The sequence below is a fragment of the Mobula birostris genome, chromosome 9, assembly GCF_030028105.1.
Source record: "Mobula birostris isolate sMobBir1 chromosome 9, sMobBir1.hap1, whole genome shotgun sequence".
Classification (NCBI taxonomy): domain Eukaryota; kingdom Metazoa; phylum Chordata; class Chondrichthyes; order Myliobatiformes; family Myliobatidae; genus Mobula; species Mobula birostris.
Genome location: NC_092378.1, coordinates 153,923,662 through 153,937,389, shown reverse-complemented (window position 1 = coordinate 153,937,389; position 13,728 = coordinate 153,923,662). Strand labels below are relative to the sequence as shown.

The following is a 13,728-nucleotide window of genomic DNA, read 5'->3' as shown; positions in this document are numbered from 1 at the left end:
GGATATGAACACCTCTCTTTTAAGATCATTTATAGCAGCAGGTGCAGAAAGAAGGCCTGGAAGATCACCGGGGACACCAGTCACCCCATCCAAAAACTGTTTCAGCTGCTTCCGTCTGGCAAAAGCTACTGCAGCATTAACGCCAGGACCAACAGGCCATGGGACAGCTTCTTTCTACAAGCCATTAATTTTAAATTCACATGACTGTACATTGCAATTGGAGTCATAAATTGCAACTTTCATGACGTCGTTACTGCCAGAATTGCCTGCCCTTCATAAAGCTCTGCTTCTGACATCCACTATCATCTACCCACCATATCTGATCTTAAGGTCATATTCTCTCTCACTGCCACCATTGGGAGGGAGCTACAGGAGCTTTAGGTATCCCACACCACTAGGTTCAGGAACAGTTCCATCCTTTCAGCCACCAGGCTCCTGAACTAGTGTGGATAACTTCACTCACCTCAACACTGACCTGATCATTGAACACAACCTATGTATTCACTTTCAAGGACACTACAACTCAAGTTTTTTTTTGTAATATTTATTTATTTATTCATTCGTTATTGTTCCTTGTTTCTTTTGTATTTGCACAATTTGTCAGCCTTTGTGTGTAGTTTTCCCAATGATTCTATTGTACGTCTTTGTTCTAATGTGAAGGCCCACAAGAAAATGAATTTCAGGGTTGTATATGGTGACATAGATGTGCTTTGATAATAGGATTTACTTTCAGCTTTGGACTTTATGTTGCCTCTTACACCCCAAATTTAAAATTCTCATCCTCCATTTAAATCATCCCTCCCCCACCACAATTAATCACAAACACACAGCTACGAAAAGTGTGGGGGGGGGAGGGGAGTACAATAAAGGATTGATCTTTGAGAAGTTCAGGCCAATGAATACTAACCAAGTACCAGCTTACAACAGGCTCTCTAACTTCTTAAGATCTGCAAAATCTTAAAATGCAATGTAAAAGAAAATTACATTTAATGTTCCATATCTTCTCCGGAATTGGCAGCAGCTTAATCATACTAGTCATATAGTGACTTTATGACTATTAAGCAGCACAGCACAGAAGCAGGCCCTTCAGCCCATCTAGTCCAAGCCAAACTATCAAACTGCCTACTCCCATCAACCTGCACCTAGACCACAGCCCTTCATAACCCTCATGGCCCATGTACCTATCCAAGTTTCGCTTAATAGTGAAACCAAACCCCAATCCACCACTTCTGTTGGCAGCTTGTTCCACTCTCTCAACCTCTGAGTGAAGAAGATCCCCCCCATAAGTTACCCTTAAACTTTTCACCATTAATTCTTAACCCATGTCATCTAGTTCCAGTCTCACCCAACCTCAGTGGAAAAAGTCTGCTTGCATTTAAACTAGCTATATCCTTCATAATTTTGTACACCTCTATCAAATTTCCCCTCATTCTCCTACGGTCCAGGGAATAAGGTCCCAACCTATTCAACCTTGCCCTACTTATAATTTAATGACTTTAATAATATACAACTAATGATTTTTCAGTGGCTACTTAAATTTTGTACCCGTCAGAGATTCAGCTCAGAAATTTTTCAACTCAGAATGTGAAACATCATACCCCTGCTTTCTCTGCTGTCCGCTTCCAAATCTTTCCTTAAAGTGCACTCTCCAAGGTAGATCACTGAAAACCAATCATCAATGAAACACATAACCTTTTTCCAGAAGTAATGGCAAAATAATGGATACAGGCTGGCAAAACGGGTACCGCAGGCACTTTGAAACACAATTTCAGCTTTCAAATTATCTTGAAATGCAACACTGTGGTCTATTCATTGACATTACTAGATGACTGGATATGCTATTAATTACTTAAGAGATAATACAATTAAAAATTACTTGCCTTGAGATCCTGGCATGCGATTTATGATCTGATTTGGCACATTTGGCATAGACAAGGGTCCATCTAAAACAAAAAAAACTTGTCAGAATCCCTCACATCCAAAGCCACATTCCCTAAAAACATTACTTCGCTTGCATGTAAATGATAACATTATAATTACAGGTCAGGTCTTCAGAATAACTCCTCTGCTGTGTGTTTGAATATTGAGAGGGCAGGCTGTTTGCAGTTTTACACCTCTGATGAAGAAGCAGCCTTTCAGTTCAGTACTAAACTGCCAATCTAATTGGCACTCATTAGCAAAGTGAAACCACCATTTTTAGACTGAGAGGCAAAGGACTGCAGGCAGTATGATTGTATAGCAGTTACCATAATGTTTTATAGTGCCAGCAATCAGGGCTCAATTCCTGCTGCTGTCTGTAAGGAGTTTGTACATTCTCTGCCGGTGAACACGTGGGTTTCCTCCCACATTACAAAGATGTATGTGTTAGTGAGTTGTAGGCTCTGTTGGCTCTGCAAGCATCGCAACATTTGCAGGCTGCCCCAAGACATCTTTGGACATCTATTGTTAGCAGAATTTTGGATGGAGATGAAGTGATGTAAGGGGGCAAAATAAATCAGCAGATTGAGTGGTGTCACAACAGCAACCTTGCACTCAACATCAGTAAGATCAAGGAATTGATTGTGGACTTCAGAAAGAGAAGTTGAGGGAACACACACCAGTCCTCAGAGGGATCAGCAGTAGAAAGGGTGAGCAGTTTCAAGTTCTCTGAAGATCTACCCTGGGCCCAACATATTGATGTAATTACAAAGAAAGCACAACAACGGTTATATTTCTTCAGGAGTTTGAGAAGACTTGACATATCACTAAAACTTGCAAGTTTCTATAGATGCACCAAGGAGAGTATTTTAACTGGCTGCATCACTGTCTGGTATGGACGGCCCACTGCACAGGATGGATAAAAGCTGCAGAAAGCTGCAAACTCAGCCCCCAACATCGAGAACACCTTTGAAAGGCAATGCCTCTAGAAGGGAGCATCAATCATTAAGGACTGCCCTCTCCAAGGGTCACGCCCTCATCCCATTGCTACCAGCAAGCAGGAGGTACAGGAGCCTGAAGAGAGACACTTATTTTTTCAGGAACAGCTTCTTCCCCTCTGCCATCAGATATCTGAATAGCAATGAACCCATGAACGCTACCTCACATTCCTTTACCTTTTTTTGGCTCTCTTTTTGCACTACTTACTTAATATATATCTATTTTATTGTAACTTACAGATTTATTTTTATGTATTGTAATGTACTGCTGCCACAAAACAACAAATTTCACAATATATAACAGTGATACTAAACCTGACTCTGATGCAAACCGTACATTAACTGTATGTTTCGATGTACATGAGATAAAAAGCTAATCTTTAAATCTTTTATCTTTTAAGAGTGCTATCATTAAGCCAAGGCAGGTATGCAAGCTTTGAAGGCCTCGTTTAGTGAATGAGCAGGCTCCTTATTGGTGAAACATTAACATTAATTCAGCATGCTGGAGACATACTTACTGGGTGGCCGGACAGGCTGGACCTGAGCCATACCTGGTGACTGCGACATACCGGGTGGTTGCCCACCTGGCCCTGTCAAGGCACCCTGGTTTGGCAATATTCCTTGCTGCTGCTTCTGAAGTCGAGATCGTCTTTTTTCCTCTAGCTCTTTCTGAATCTTGTAAATCTTCTCTGCTAGTAAGTGATAGTATTCATCCTAATGAAAACAAAAGGACAGAAATTAACGTCTGCTGTTTCTAGCTAATGCATGAAACAGTTTGGGATACAAACATGCAGGTTTCACAAGACCAAGTAATCTTTGTAAGAATACTTGCTGTGAACTGTTATACTTCACATTTTGTTGAAACAAGTTCAAGTTTAATTGTCATTCAAATCATACACAGATATTCAGCTTAACAAAACATCGTTTTCTGGGGCAAGAAAACACTTATGACGGCACACACAGTCACAAATTAATATGAGCACAAACCCTTCAGTGGCATGACCTGAAGGCTGATGATGCCTAGGATGTTGCCCTGGAGCCATGTTTCTGCAAGAACCTCATCTCATGCTGGGTCAGCTGCCAACGAAGGCAATCCAGTTTTGTCTTGCAGGGTGTGAACACCAGAAAACAACACCGGCCTGCAAGGGTCCAGCCCCAACACAGCATGGATTCCAGCACACCCGCCACGCCTCTGTTCGCTCCCATCATCGTCTCCGGTGCTTCCCCCCTTGGGTGACTGTAACAGGTGACATTCAAGGCCACACAGCTCCCATGTCATTGGTCACGCCAATGAACTAGTGAACAGGGCTTGCAGCTTTTCATAGTACCAGTGTCCATCAGGGTCTTGGTATCTCAAGAAAAACATTTGCACCTTTTATTGAACCCGGAGAGGCTGCTGCGACCAAGCTCACCACCATCTCACTGGAAGCCGAGGAAACAATGACATGGGAAAGATGATATCTTTTTTTGGTTCTATTATTTGAAAAGGAAGTAAATCTCATGCTCCACACATCAAAGTTGCTGGTGAACGCAGCAGGCCAGGCAGCATCTGTAGGAAGAGGTGCAGTCGACGTTTTAGGCCGAGACCCTTCGTCAGGACTAACTGAAGGAAGAGCGAGTAAGGGATTTGAAAGTTGGAGGGGGAGATCCAAAATGATAGGAGAAGACAGGAGGGGGAGGGATGGAGCCAAGAGCTGGACAGGTGATAGGCAAAAGGGGATACGAGAGGATCATGGGACAGGAGGTCCGGGAAGAAAGACAAGGGGGGGGGGACCCAGAGGATGGGCAATAGGTATATTCAGAGGGACAGAGGGAGAAAAAGGAGAGTGAGAGAAAGAATGTGTGCATAAAAATGAGTAACAGATGGGGTACGAGGGGGAGGTGGGGCCTTAGCAGAAGTTAGAGAAGTCGATGTTCATGCCATCAGGTTGGAGGCTACCCAGACGGAATATAAGGTGTTGTTCCTCCAACCTGAGTGTGGCTTCATCTTTACAGTAGAGGAGGCCGTGGATAGACATGTCAGAATGGGAATGGGATGTGGAATTAAAATGTGTGGCCACTGGGAGATCCTGCTTTCTCTGGCGGACAGAGCGTAGATGTTCAGCAAAGCGGTCTCCCAGTCTGCGTCGGGTCTCGCCAATATATAAAAGGCCACATCGGGAGCACCGGACGCAGTATATCACCCCAGTCGACTCACAGGTGAAGTGTTGCCTCACCTGGAAGGACTGTTTGGGGCCCTGAATGGCCCTGAATGAAATCTCATGCTCCTAGGGTTTTCTTTTTGGAGTGAAAGAGGATTAGAGACAACTTGATAGAAGTGTACAAGATGTTAAGAAGCACAGATGAAGTAGATAGTCAGTGTTTTTTTCTCAAGGTGCAAATGGATAATACAAGGAGGCATAATTTGAAGGAGGCTGGAGGAAAGTGAAGGGGAGAATGTCAGAGGTAAGTTTATTTTTTAACAGAGTGGTGGTTGTGTGGAATGCCCTGCCAGGGGTGGTAGTAGAGGCAGATACATTAGGGCTATTTAAGAAAATCTTAAATAGGCACATAGATGATAGAAAAATGGAGGGCTATGTGGGAAGGAAGGGTTAGAGATCTTGGAGTGGGCTGAAGGGCCTGTTCTGTGCTATAATGCTCTCTGTTACATTGGTACGCTTGGCCTGATGGGGTCAGTCCTTCCAAACTCTCAACATCAGCCACCATTCAACTAAATTAATTAAGGAGAGCATTGCAATGCACAGTGAATTAGGCAATGGCTAAATAGAAAAGATTACTAGTTCATATGGGAGATCTTTCATTATTAACTGCTCCAGTGAACAGCTTCCATCTGAACAGTAATCAATCTTATATATAGATGTGTGGTAAAATGCCAATAATTCCATGTGATTCAAGATTCGAAGTATGCAGCATACAACCCTTCTCCACAGTCAGCCACAAAATGAAGAAACACCATGGAACCTGTTTAAAGAAAAACATCAACTATGCCTCCAAGTGCAAAAAAAACGAACAAAAAGAAACACATAATATAAAACACAAAATTTAAAGGGTCCAGGCATATTTCAGTTCAGATCAGTTTTTCTAACCTGCAGGCCACCCCGATTAAAAATGGTTCAAAATAGCAACAAAAAGGAGTGACCAGAATCCAGAAACACATCATAACATGAACTAGAGTCCAATTCATAAACCACATTGATTAAACCTTGCGCAGAACCAAACTTTCACTTTTAATAATATTACTTTTAATTCGTATGAAGTACGAAAAGAAACCTCTAAAGTGTCCAAGTCAAAGTAAATTTATTAACAAAGTACATATTTGTCACCACACACTACCCTGAGATTCATTTTCTTGAGGTATTCGCAGAACAAAGAAATGCAATAGAATCAATAAAAAAGCTATGCACAAAGACGGACAAAATAACCATTGTGCAAAAGACAAGCCACCTTTGCTCTTCCTTCTTATGAATGCTGGTGCTGTAAGTTTTCCACTGCACCTGCGCATACATGTACTGGTGCATTTGACAATAAACTCAACTTTGACTTCTACAGATGTTGCCTGGCCTTCTGTAAGTTTAATGTCAGCTTTCCGTCATCTAGTTTTGTTAATTTTTGATCAATTTTATAATAAGACAGAAGTTAAGGCTATAAAATATCAGAGAAAAAAAGAGGGAAGATGAGGAAGGAACAAGAGGGAGGATCTATAAGGATATGGAATACAGGCGATACTAAACATCACAAGTAGCAGAAAATAAAGTGATAATAGGGTAACTTACAAAAAACAAAAAAATTGGTCCAAAGGAGGTATAAACGGGGAAAAGCTAATTCATTATCTGAAATCATGAAAGGGAAATATAAGGGCTACGAGAAATCAACAATTACAACAAATAAGTTTAGTATGTGAAATTAAGGAAACTCAGTGCTGAGTACGAAGGGCTGCTATGTCCCTGGTTGTCAGATGAGGTACTGTTCCTGAGGCTTAGACTGTGCTTCACTGGCATGGTAAAAATGTCCAAGGGCAGAGGCCATTTCAGGGTGGTAAAGTGACAGACAAGTGGAGGATCTGGGCGAAAATCAAATGGCACTGGAGAAATATTAGAAAGAATTTGTAGATCAGTGGGAGGGGGGGTGAGCAGGTAGATTGTTGCTGAGTAAAATAGATATGACCCCCGCCTGGCCCCCCCCCCCCTGACCCCCCCCCCCTCCCCCCCCCCTGTAATCACGCTCTGATTCTGTGACAACTTCATCTCTTTCAATGTGTCATCATTACTTATAAATACCTCCATAATCCATCAAGAAAGACCACTGAAGCTGTTAATTAGGAAACCTATTTCGGCTCAATTGGATAGAAGGCAGAACAGTGACACAAGTTAAGTAATGGAATACAAAGGAGAATACTGAACAGATAGAAGATAGGAGGAATACCAGTGGATCACTCTGATGGTTAATCTTTTATTTTTGATACTGATTCCTAACTTTCAGTTCCCTAACTTTTCAAAAATCTATTGATCTCTTCCTTGAACCCACTTGGCAATGTCAGATAGAGAATGGCACTGGAGTAATGGATGCCAAAGATTCACGAACTCTGCCCTATTCTGTCTCTGTCCCTGCAAGCAACAGAAACGCGGCACCTGCCACTTTCTTGTATTTATGCCCGGCTCCCTCATTATTTTGAGACTGTGATCCTCATACTAGGTCACGGGGTCCCAAACTCAGGTCCATGGACCCCTTAGTTAATGGTAGGGGTTCATGGCATAAAAGAGGTTGCAAAACCCTGTTCTAGATTTTCCTGTTAATTCTGTATCTACCACGTCAAGCCCCTTAGGAATGAGTAGTGACAAATTAACTCCTGGCCCATGGAACATGGAATCCCAGTGTGCTCTGAAATCTCAGCTCCACGCCTTTTGATGACTAAATAGTTTAGTTTCCCTTGGCCCAACTTGAATACTACAAATCTGCATAGTTTTGCTAATGCTGCAAGCTATATAAGACACTAAGATAGTAGAAATGAGCAGAACATCCTCGCGTAAGTCTATGAGGGGTGATTGATAAGTTCGTGGCCTAGGGTAGAAGGAGTCAATTTTAGAAAACCTAGCGCATTTATTTTTCAACATACTCCCCTCCTACATGTACACACTTAGTCCAGCAGTCGTGGAGCATACGGATCCCTTCTTTGTAGAAGTGGTCCACAGCAGGGGTGATTGATAAGTTCGTGGCCTAACGTAGAAGGAGAGGAGTTATTAACTTCAAACTTTCTGTATTATCACTCAGAGTTGAACTGCACGTGCATGAAATGACAGCGTCTTGGACCTCCAGGTGGTCCTCAGCAGGGGTGATTGATAAGTTTGTGGCCTTGGGTAGAAGGAGATGAGTTATACAACTCTTGTTACATGCACGTGCAGTTCTACTCTTTGAGTGAAAATGCAGAAACTTTGAAGTTTCTCTTCATCTTCTTCTACCGTAGGCCACGAACTTATCAATCACCCCTGCTGTGGACCACTTCTGGAGGTCCAGGACGCCGACTTCTACAAAGAAGAGATCTGTATGCTCCACGACCGCTGGACTAAGTGTGTAAATGTAGGAAAAATAAATATGCTGGAAGATTTGTGATGGTAGAGGGTAAAATGAATGCAGCAAAATACGGGTAAATTCTGGAGGAAAACCTGATGCAGTCTGCAAAAGAACTACAGAGAAGATCTGTTTTCCAGCAAGACAATGAGCCTAAGCATAAAGCCACAGCTACACAGAAATGCCTTAAAAACAACAAAGTTAATGTCCTGGAGTGGGAAAGTCAGAATCCAGACCTTATTCCAATTGTGAATTTGTAGCTGGACTTGAAAGCGGCTGTTCACTCTCAATCCCCATTCAATCTGACAGAGCTTGAGCAGTTTTGTAAAGAAGAATGGGGAAAAATTGCAGTATCCAGATGTGCAAAGCTGATAGAGACCTTTCAAAAAAACAGACTCAAGGCTGTAATAGGTACAACTACTAAATACTGACTTGAAGGGGGTGATTAATTATGCAATCAATTATTTTGTGTTTAATAATTGTAATAAATTTAGACAAATTTGTAGAAATTTGTTTTCACTGACATGAAAGATTCTTTTCTGTTGATCAGTGTCAAAAAAGCCAGATTAAATCCGCTGTGATTCAATGTTGTAAGACAATAAAACTTGAAAACTTCTAAGGTGGGGGGGGGGGGGGTGAACACTTTTTATAGGCACTGTAAAATGTATCATTTAACATGACTGAATGCAACTTGGATTGATGGGAATTGTGGCAAAAGAGACTCCTTACCCGACTGTTTGCAGATTCATACATATCTCCTTCCACTTTCCGAGCGTATGCCACAAGGTTTTCCATGCGACGATCCTTTAGTGCTGCTGGGTCAGGGGTTGGAAATATGGCTTGCACTCTGCCGGGAAGAAGGAAATAGGCAGATGAATATCCACAAAGACAAGAGATTTTGCAGATGCTGGAAATTCAGAATAATACACACAAATGCTGGAGGAACTCAGCAAGTCAGGCAGCAGCTATGAAGAGGAATAAAAAGGACTGATGAATACCCAGCTTCCAGCAACCTAACAACTGAGAAACAGAAGTCATATTTATGCAGACACAAGGGACTACAGATATTGGAATCTGGAGCAACCAACTATCTGCCGGAAGACCTCAGTGGGTCGGGCAACATCTGTGATCATGAAGATCCTGATGCAGTCATTTGACCCGAAATATTGACAATTCTATTCCTCCACAGATGCTGATTGACCTGCTGAGTCCCTGCTTGCATTTATACTTTGCAAATGTTTTGTCACTGTTTTAATGTAATGAATAGTATTGAGATAATCACCAAACAACTTTGATCATGTACTCAAGATATTAGTACTGGATAGAATACCACTGTCAAAAACCCTTCCCCTCCTTCCCACAAGCTGTTCTGACCTCCTGCCATTGGGCACAAGAACCAGAACTATCAGCCTTCTTCAACCCCAAGCTGTTAGGCTTCTTAACACTCTGTCTGAACCCCTGCTTCCCCCCAACTCACAGACACACTCTCATCCTGCATTGGGCACTTGTCATCTTAATGCCAGTAACACTATACCGTCTTACATAAACATTCACCTCAGACTTTATGTCAATCCGCTAACCTTCAGGCCATGCCACCCTGGGACTTGTGCTAACGTTATATTGTGACTGTATGTGCTAAATTGTAACAATGCATGCTGTGTCTGACCATTTGTACTGTGTTTTGTACCCTGGCCCCAGAGGAACGATGTTTCCTAATTGTATACACGTGTGTGGTTGAATGACAATAAACTTCGATACCAGAGAACCCTCCTGCATTTCTTTGTCAACACAAGAGAAGAGAAGGTCACAGTTTAACAACTCTCTAGGAAAATACTGAAATGCTTTAACATAGCAAAAGCATCTCGAGGCACTGAACAGGAGACCTACCAAAGAAAATTCCCACAATAAATTCATAAGTAGGAAACTCAAATACTACTTGCATACATCCACTGATGTAACAAGAATTTCATAATCAGATAATTCTTCTGGTGATCCTTGTTCTGACATAGTTTAATTATATCTTTCATGTAAGGTATTTCCAAGATGAAGTCACTTCATGTATCTAATTCAGTTTCAATAATTCTCAGCCAAATCAACTTATAATTGTCTCTGCCGGTACAAAGTTAGCTATTTGTACATCTAATATCAAATTTCCATTTCTAGAGGTGAGAAAGTTTTGATTTTTTTTTGATCACATAATAAACACTTACAGTTTATGAACCAGGTGATTGCGCAGATCTTGAGTTACATGTTCGTGCCACGGTTTTCGGACGCCACTAGTGGAAGGTGCTGCTGTTGGTAATGTGCTAACGTTACCTACATTTGTGCCATCGTTCATCATTTGGCTAAAAGGAAATCAGGGAAAATGTATTACTTAAAATTGTGACGTACTAAGGTGAGCATTACTTCTTGCATCAAAGATTCAAAGATTACTTACAAAACCACTCAGATCTTTAGAGATTTTATGATACAATCCACATTTTAAATACTAATTCGGTGCCCAGCCAAAAGATTATCAGCTCAGTTAAATGCAAAAGATGAAACCATTCACACTGAATGGTACTGTACTCTCATTTTAAAGCACTAACATTGTTTTAGGTAACAACATGGAATCATCACCAGGCCTTGCTCTCTTCTCACTGCTGCCATCAGGAAGGAGATACTAGCCTTAACATTTTCCCTCTAATATGTTAAGGCCAGTGTACACAATAATCTTGTGTTGTGCAACTTTTTACCTAGTGACAAAAACATGTGCACACTGAATAATTTCTTCAATAAAAACAGCATAGATAAGCTAGTTCTAAAACCTGCAGACAAATCGTCACCAAACTCCACCTTGTCAACACCTTCCACATCAGAAACTGGAAAAGGAAATGTGATTGTGTATGATCATGAAATATATTGTACATGCCAATGAGGTACAGGGTGACAACCTTTTGTGCTCACGTTCACATCTTAGAGGGAACATCATACAGGACTCTCAAGGCCCACATCTCTAGGTTCAGTAACAGTTACTACCCCTCAACCGGCTCTTGAATCAGAGGGGATAACTTCACTCACTCTCCACTTGCCCCATCACTGAACTGTTCCCACAAACCACGAACTCACTTTCAAGGACTCTTCATCTCATGTTCTCAATATTTATTGCTTATTAATTATTTTGCTTGTTTTATTTTGTTGTTTTTTTGTATTTACTGTGAGTGCCTGCAAGAAAATGAATCTCAGGGCTGTATATAGTGACATATATGTACTTTGGTAATAAATTTACTTTGAAAATAAAACAGAATAGTACGGGCCCTTTGGCCCACAAGGCTGTGCCAACCATTTCATCTACTCCAAGATCAATCTACCTCTTCCCTCCTACATAGCCCCTCTATTTTCTATTATCCCTGTGCCTATCTAAGAGCTCCTTAAGTGTCCCTAAATGTATCTGCCTCTACCACCACTCCTGGCAGTGTGTTCCATGCACCCACCATTCTCTGTGTAAAACACTTACTTCTGACATCCCACCTACACTTTCCTCCAGCAACCTTAAAATTATGCCCCCTTGCATCGGTCATTCCCACCCCGGAAAAAAGTCTCTGGCTGTCAAATCAATCCATGCCTCTCTGATCATCTTGTACACCTCTATCAAGCCACCTCTCATTCTCCTTCACTTCAAATGGAAAAGCCCTAGCTCGCTCAACCTATCCTCATAAAACACGCTCTCTAATCCAGGCAGCATCCTGGTAAATGTCCACTGCATCCTCTCTAAAGCTTCCACATCCTTCCTATAAAGAAGCTACCAGAAATTTACACAATATTCCAAGCGTGGTCTTTCCAAAATCATGTGACATCTTGTCACTTGGTTTTGCTGAGACTAATATGGGAAAGTTTGCACAAATATAGGCAAGCTTTTAAATAGACTTCAAAGGAAAGTGAGGATTATGTATAGAAAGGAACTAACATGATTTGCATTATTACAAGTTAAATTTAACACTAATTTAGGGTGACAAAATACAATTCATTTGGGTGTCACTGTAGTGTACAATCGGCCCTCCTTATCTGCGAGGGATTGGTTCTAGGACCAAAAACGTAGATGCTCAAGTCCCTTATTCAACCTGGCTCGATGAGGTGGACCTTAGGACCTAGCAGAACCCTGGACCTTATTTAACCTGTCTCAGTGCGGTGGGCATTAGGACCCGGCGGCGGAGCTCTGAATCCGCAGTGTCTCTGTTCACGAAAATAATCAAAAACACGATTGAAAATAAATTGGAAATAATAAAGCGATCGGAAAAAGGTGAAATGCCATCAGTCATTGGAAAAGCGTTAGGCTACAGTCAGTCAACGATCAGAACAATTTTAAAGGATAAAGTGAGAGAGGCCCTGCCCCGATGAAAGCTACAATTATTACTAAGCAACGCAGTGGTTTAATTATTGGGTTTTGGGGTTTTCGGTTTTTGATCCTCCATATCAACCCGGCACGGGTGGAAAGCGCACAGGAGTGGCCTATCACTGGATTGGGCTTGGGAACGGAATACATTTCTTAAGTGTCTTATATACATAGAAAAGTAAAATATATACTATATACTAAGACAAACATTTGACTAACTGACACTAAATAATACCGGATGTACCTGTTCCGACTCACTTAGTAAGAGAACCCACGGTTTTTTTCCGATCCCGATCCACGATAACCTATGCACATCCTCCCGTATACTTTAAATCATCTCTAGATTACTTATAATACCTAATACAATGTAAACAGTATGTAAAATAGTTGTTACATTGCATTGTTTAGGAAATAATGACAAGAAAAAAAATTCTGTCCATGCTTGAACAACAAGTGCTGGAAGAGCACTTCCGGGTTTTCTTGATTCGCAGTTGGTTGAATTCGCGCACGTGGAACTCGCGGATAAGGAGGGCCGACTGTAGTGCTTAGCGTGACGCTATTACAGCTCAGGTGTTGGAGTTCGGAGTTCAATTCCAATGTTGTCTGTGAAATGCGTGGACTCTGTCCCGTGATCAGGTTAGGGTTAAACAGGTGGGTTGCTGTGCAGTACGGCTCGTTGGGCTGGAAGGGCCTGTTCTGCACTGTACCTCCAAAGAAAATTAATAAAAATGAACTTCAAAGTGTTTAAAGAGTCTTTGTTTTTTGTGTGACTTAGCTTTTAGTGTGGTTGAACTCTAAACAGATAGGTGAACCTATGAACACCACCTCACTTCTCACTCTTATTTTTTTATATATATTTCTGAGTGTAACTTATAA

At 41.5% G+C, this 13,728-nt stretch overlaps 1 protein-coding gene across 1 annotated transcript in view; it reads right to left on the bottom strand.

Moving 5' to 3' along the window:
- The window catches only part of crebbpa (CREB binding protein a), a 158,265-nt gene that overhangs the window by 81,764 nt on the left and 62,773 nt on the right, over positions 1-13,728 (bottom strand). Inside the window, exons 8-11 of the mRNA XM_072269213.1 lie at positions 10,691-10,825; positions 9,210-9,327; positions 3,434-3,629; positions 1,881-1,943 (exon numbers count right to left, since the gene is read on the bottom strand). Coding sequence (XP_072125314.1) covers positions 1,881-1,943; positions 3,434-3,629; positions 9,210-9,327; positions 10,691-10,825 — 512 coding nt within the window. The remainder of the gene's footprint in view (positions 1-1,880; positions 1,944-3,433; positions 3,630-9,209; positions 9,328-10,690; positions 10,826-13,728) is intronic.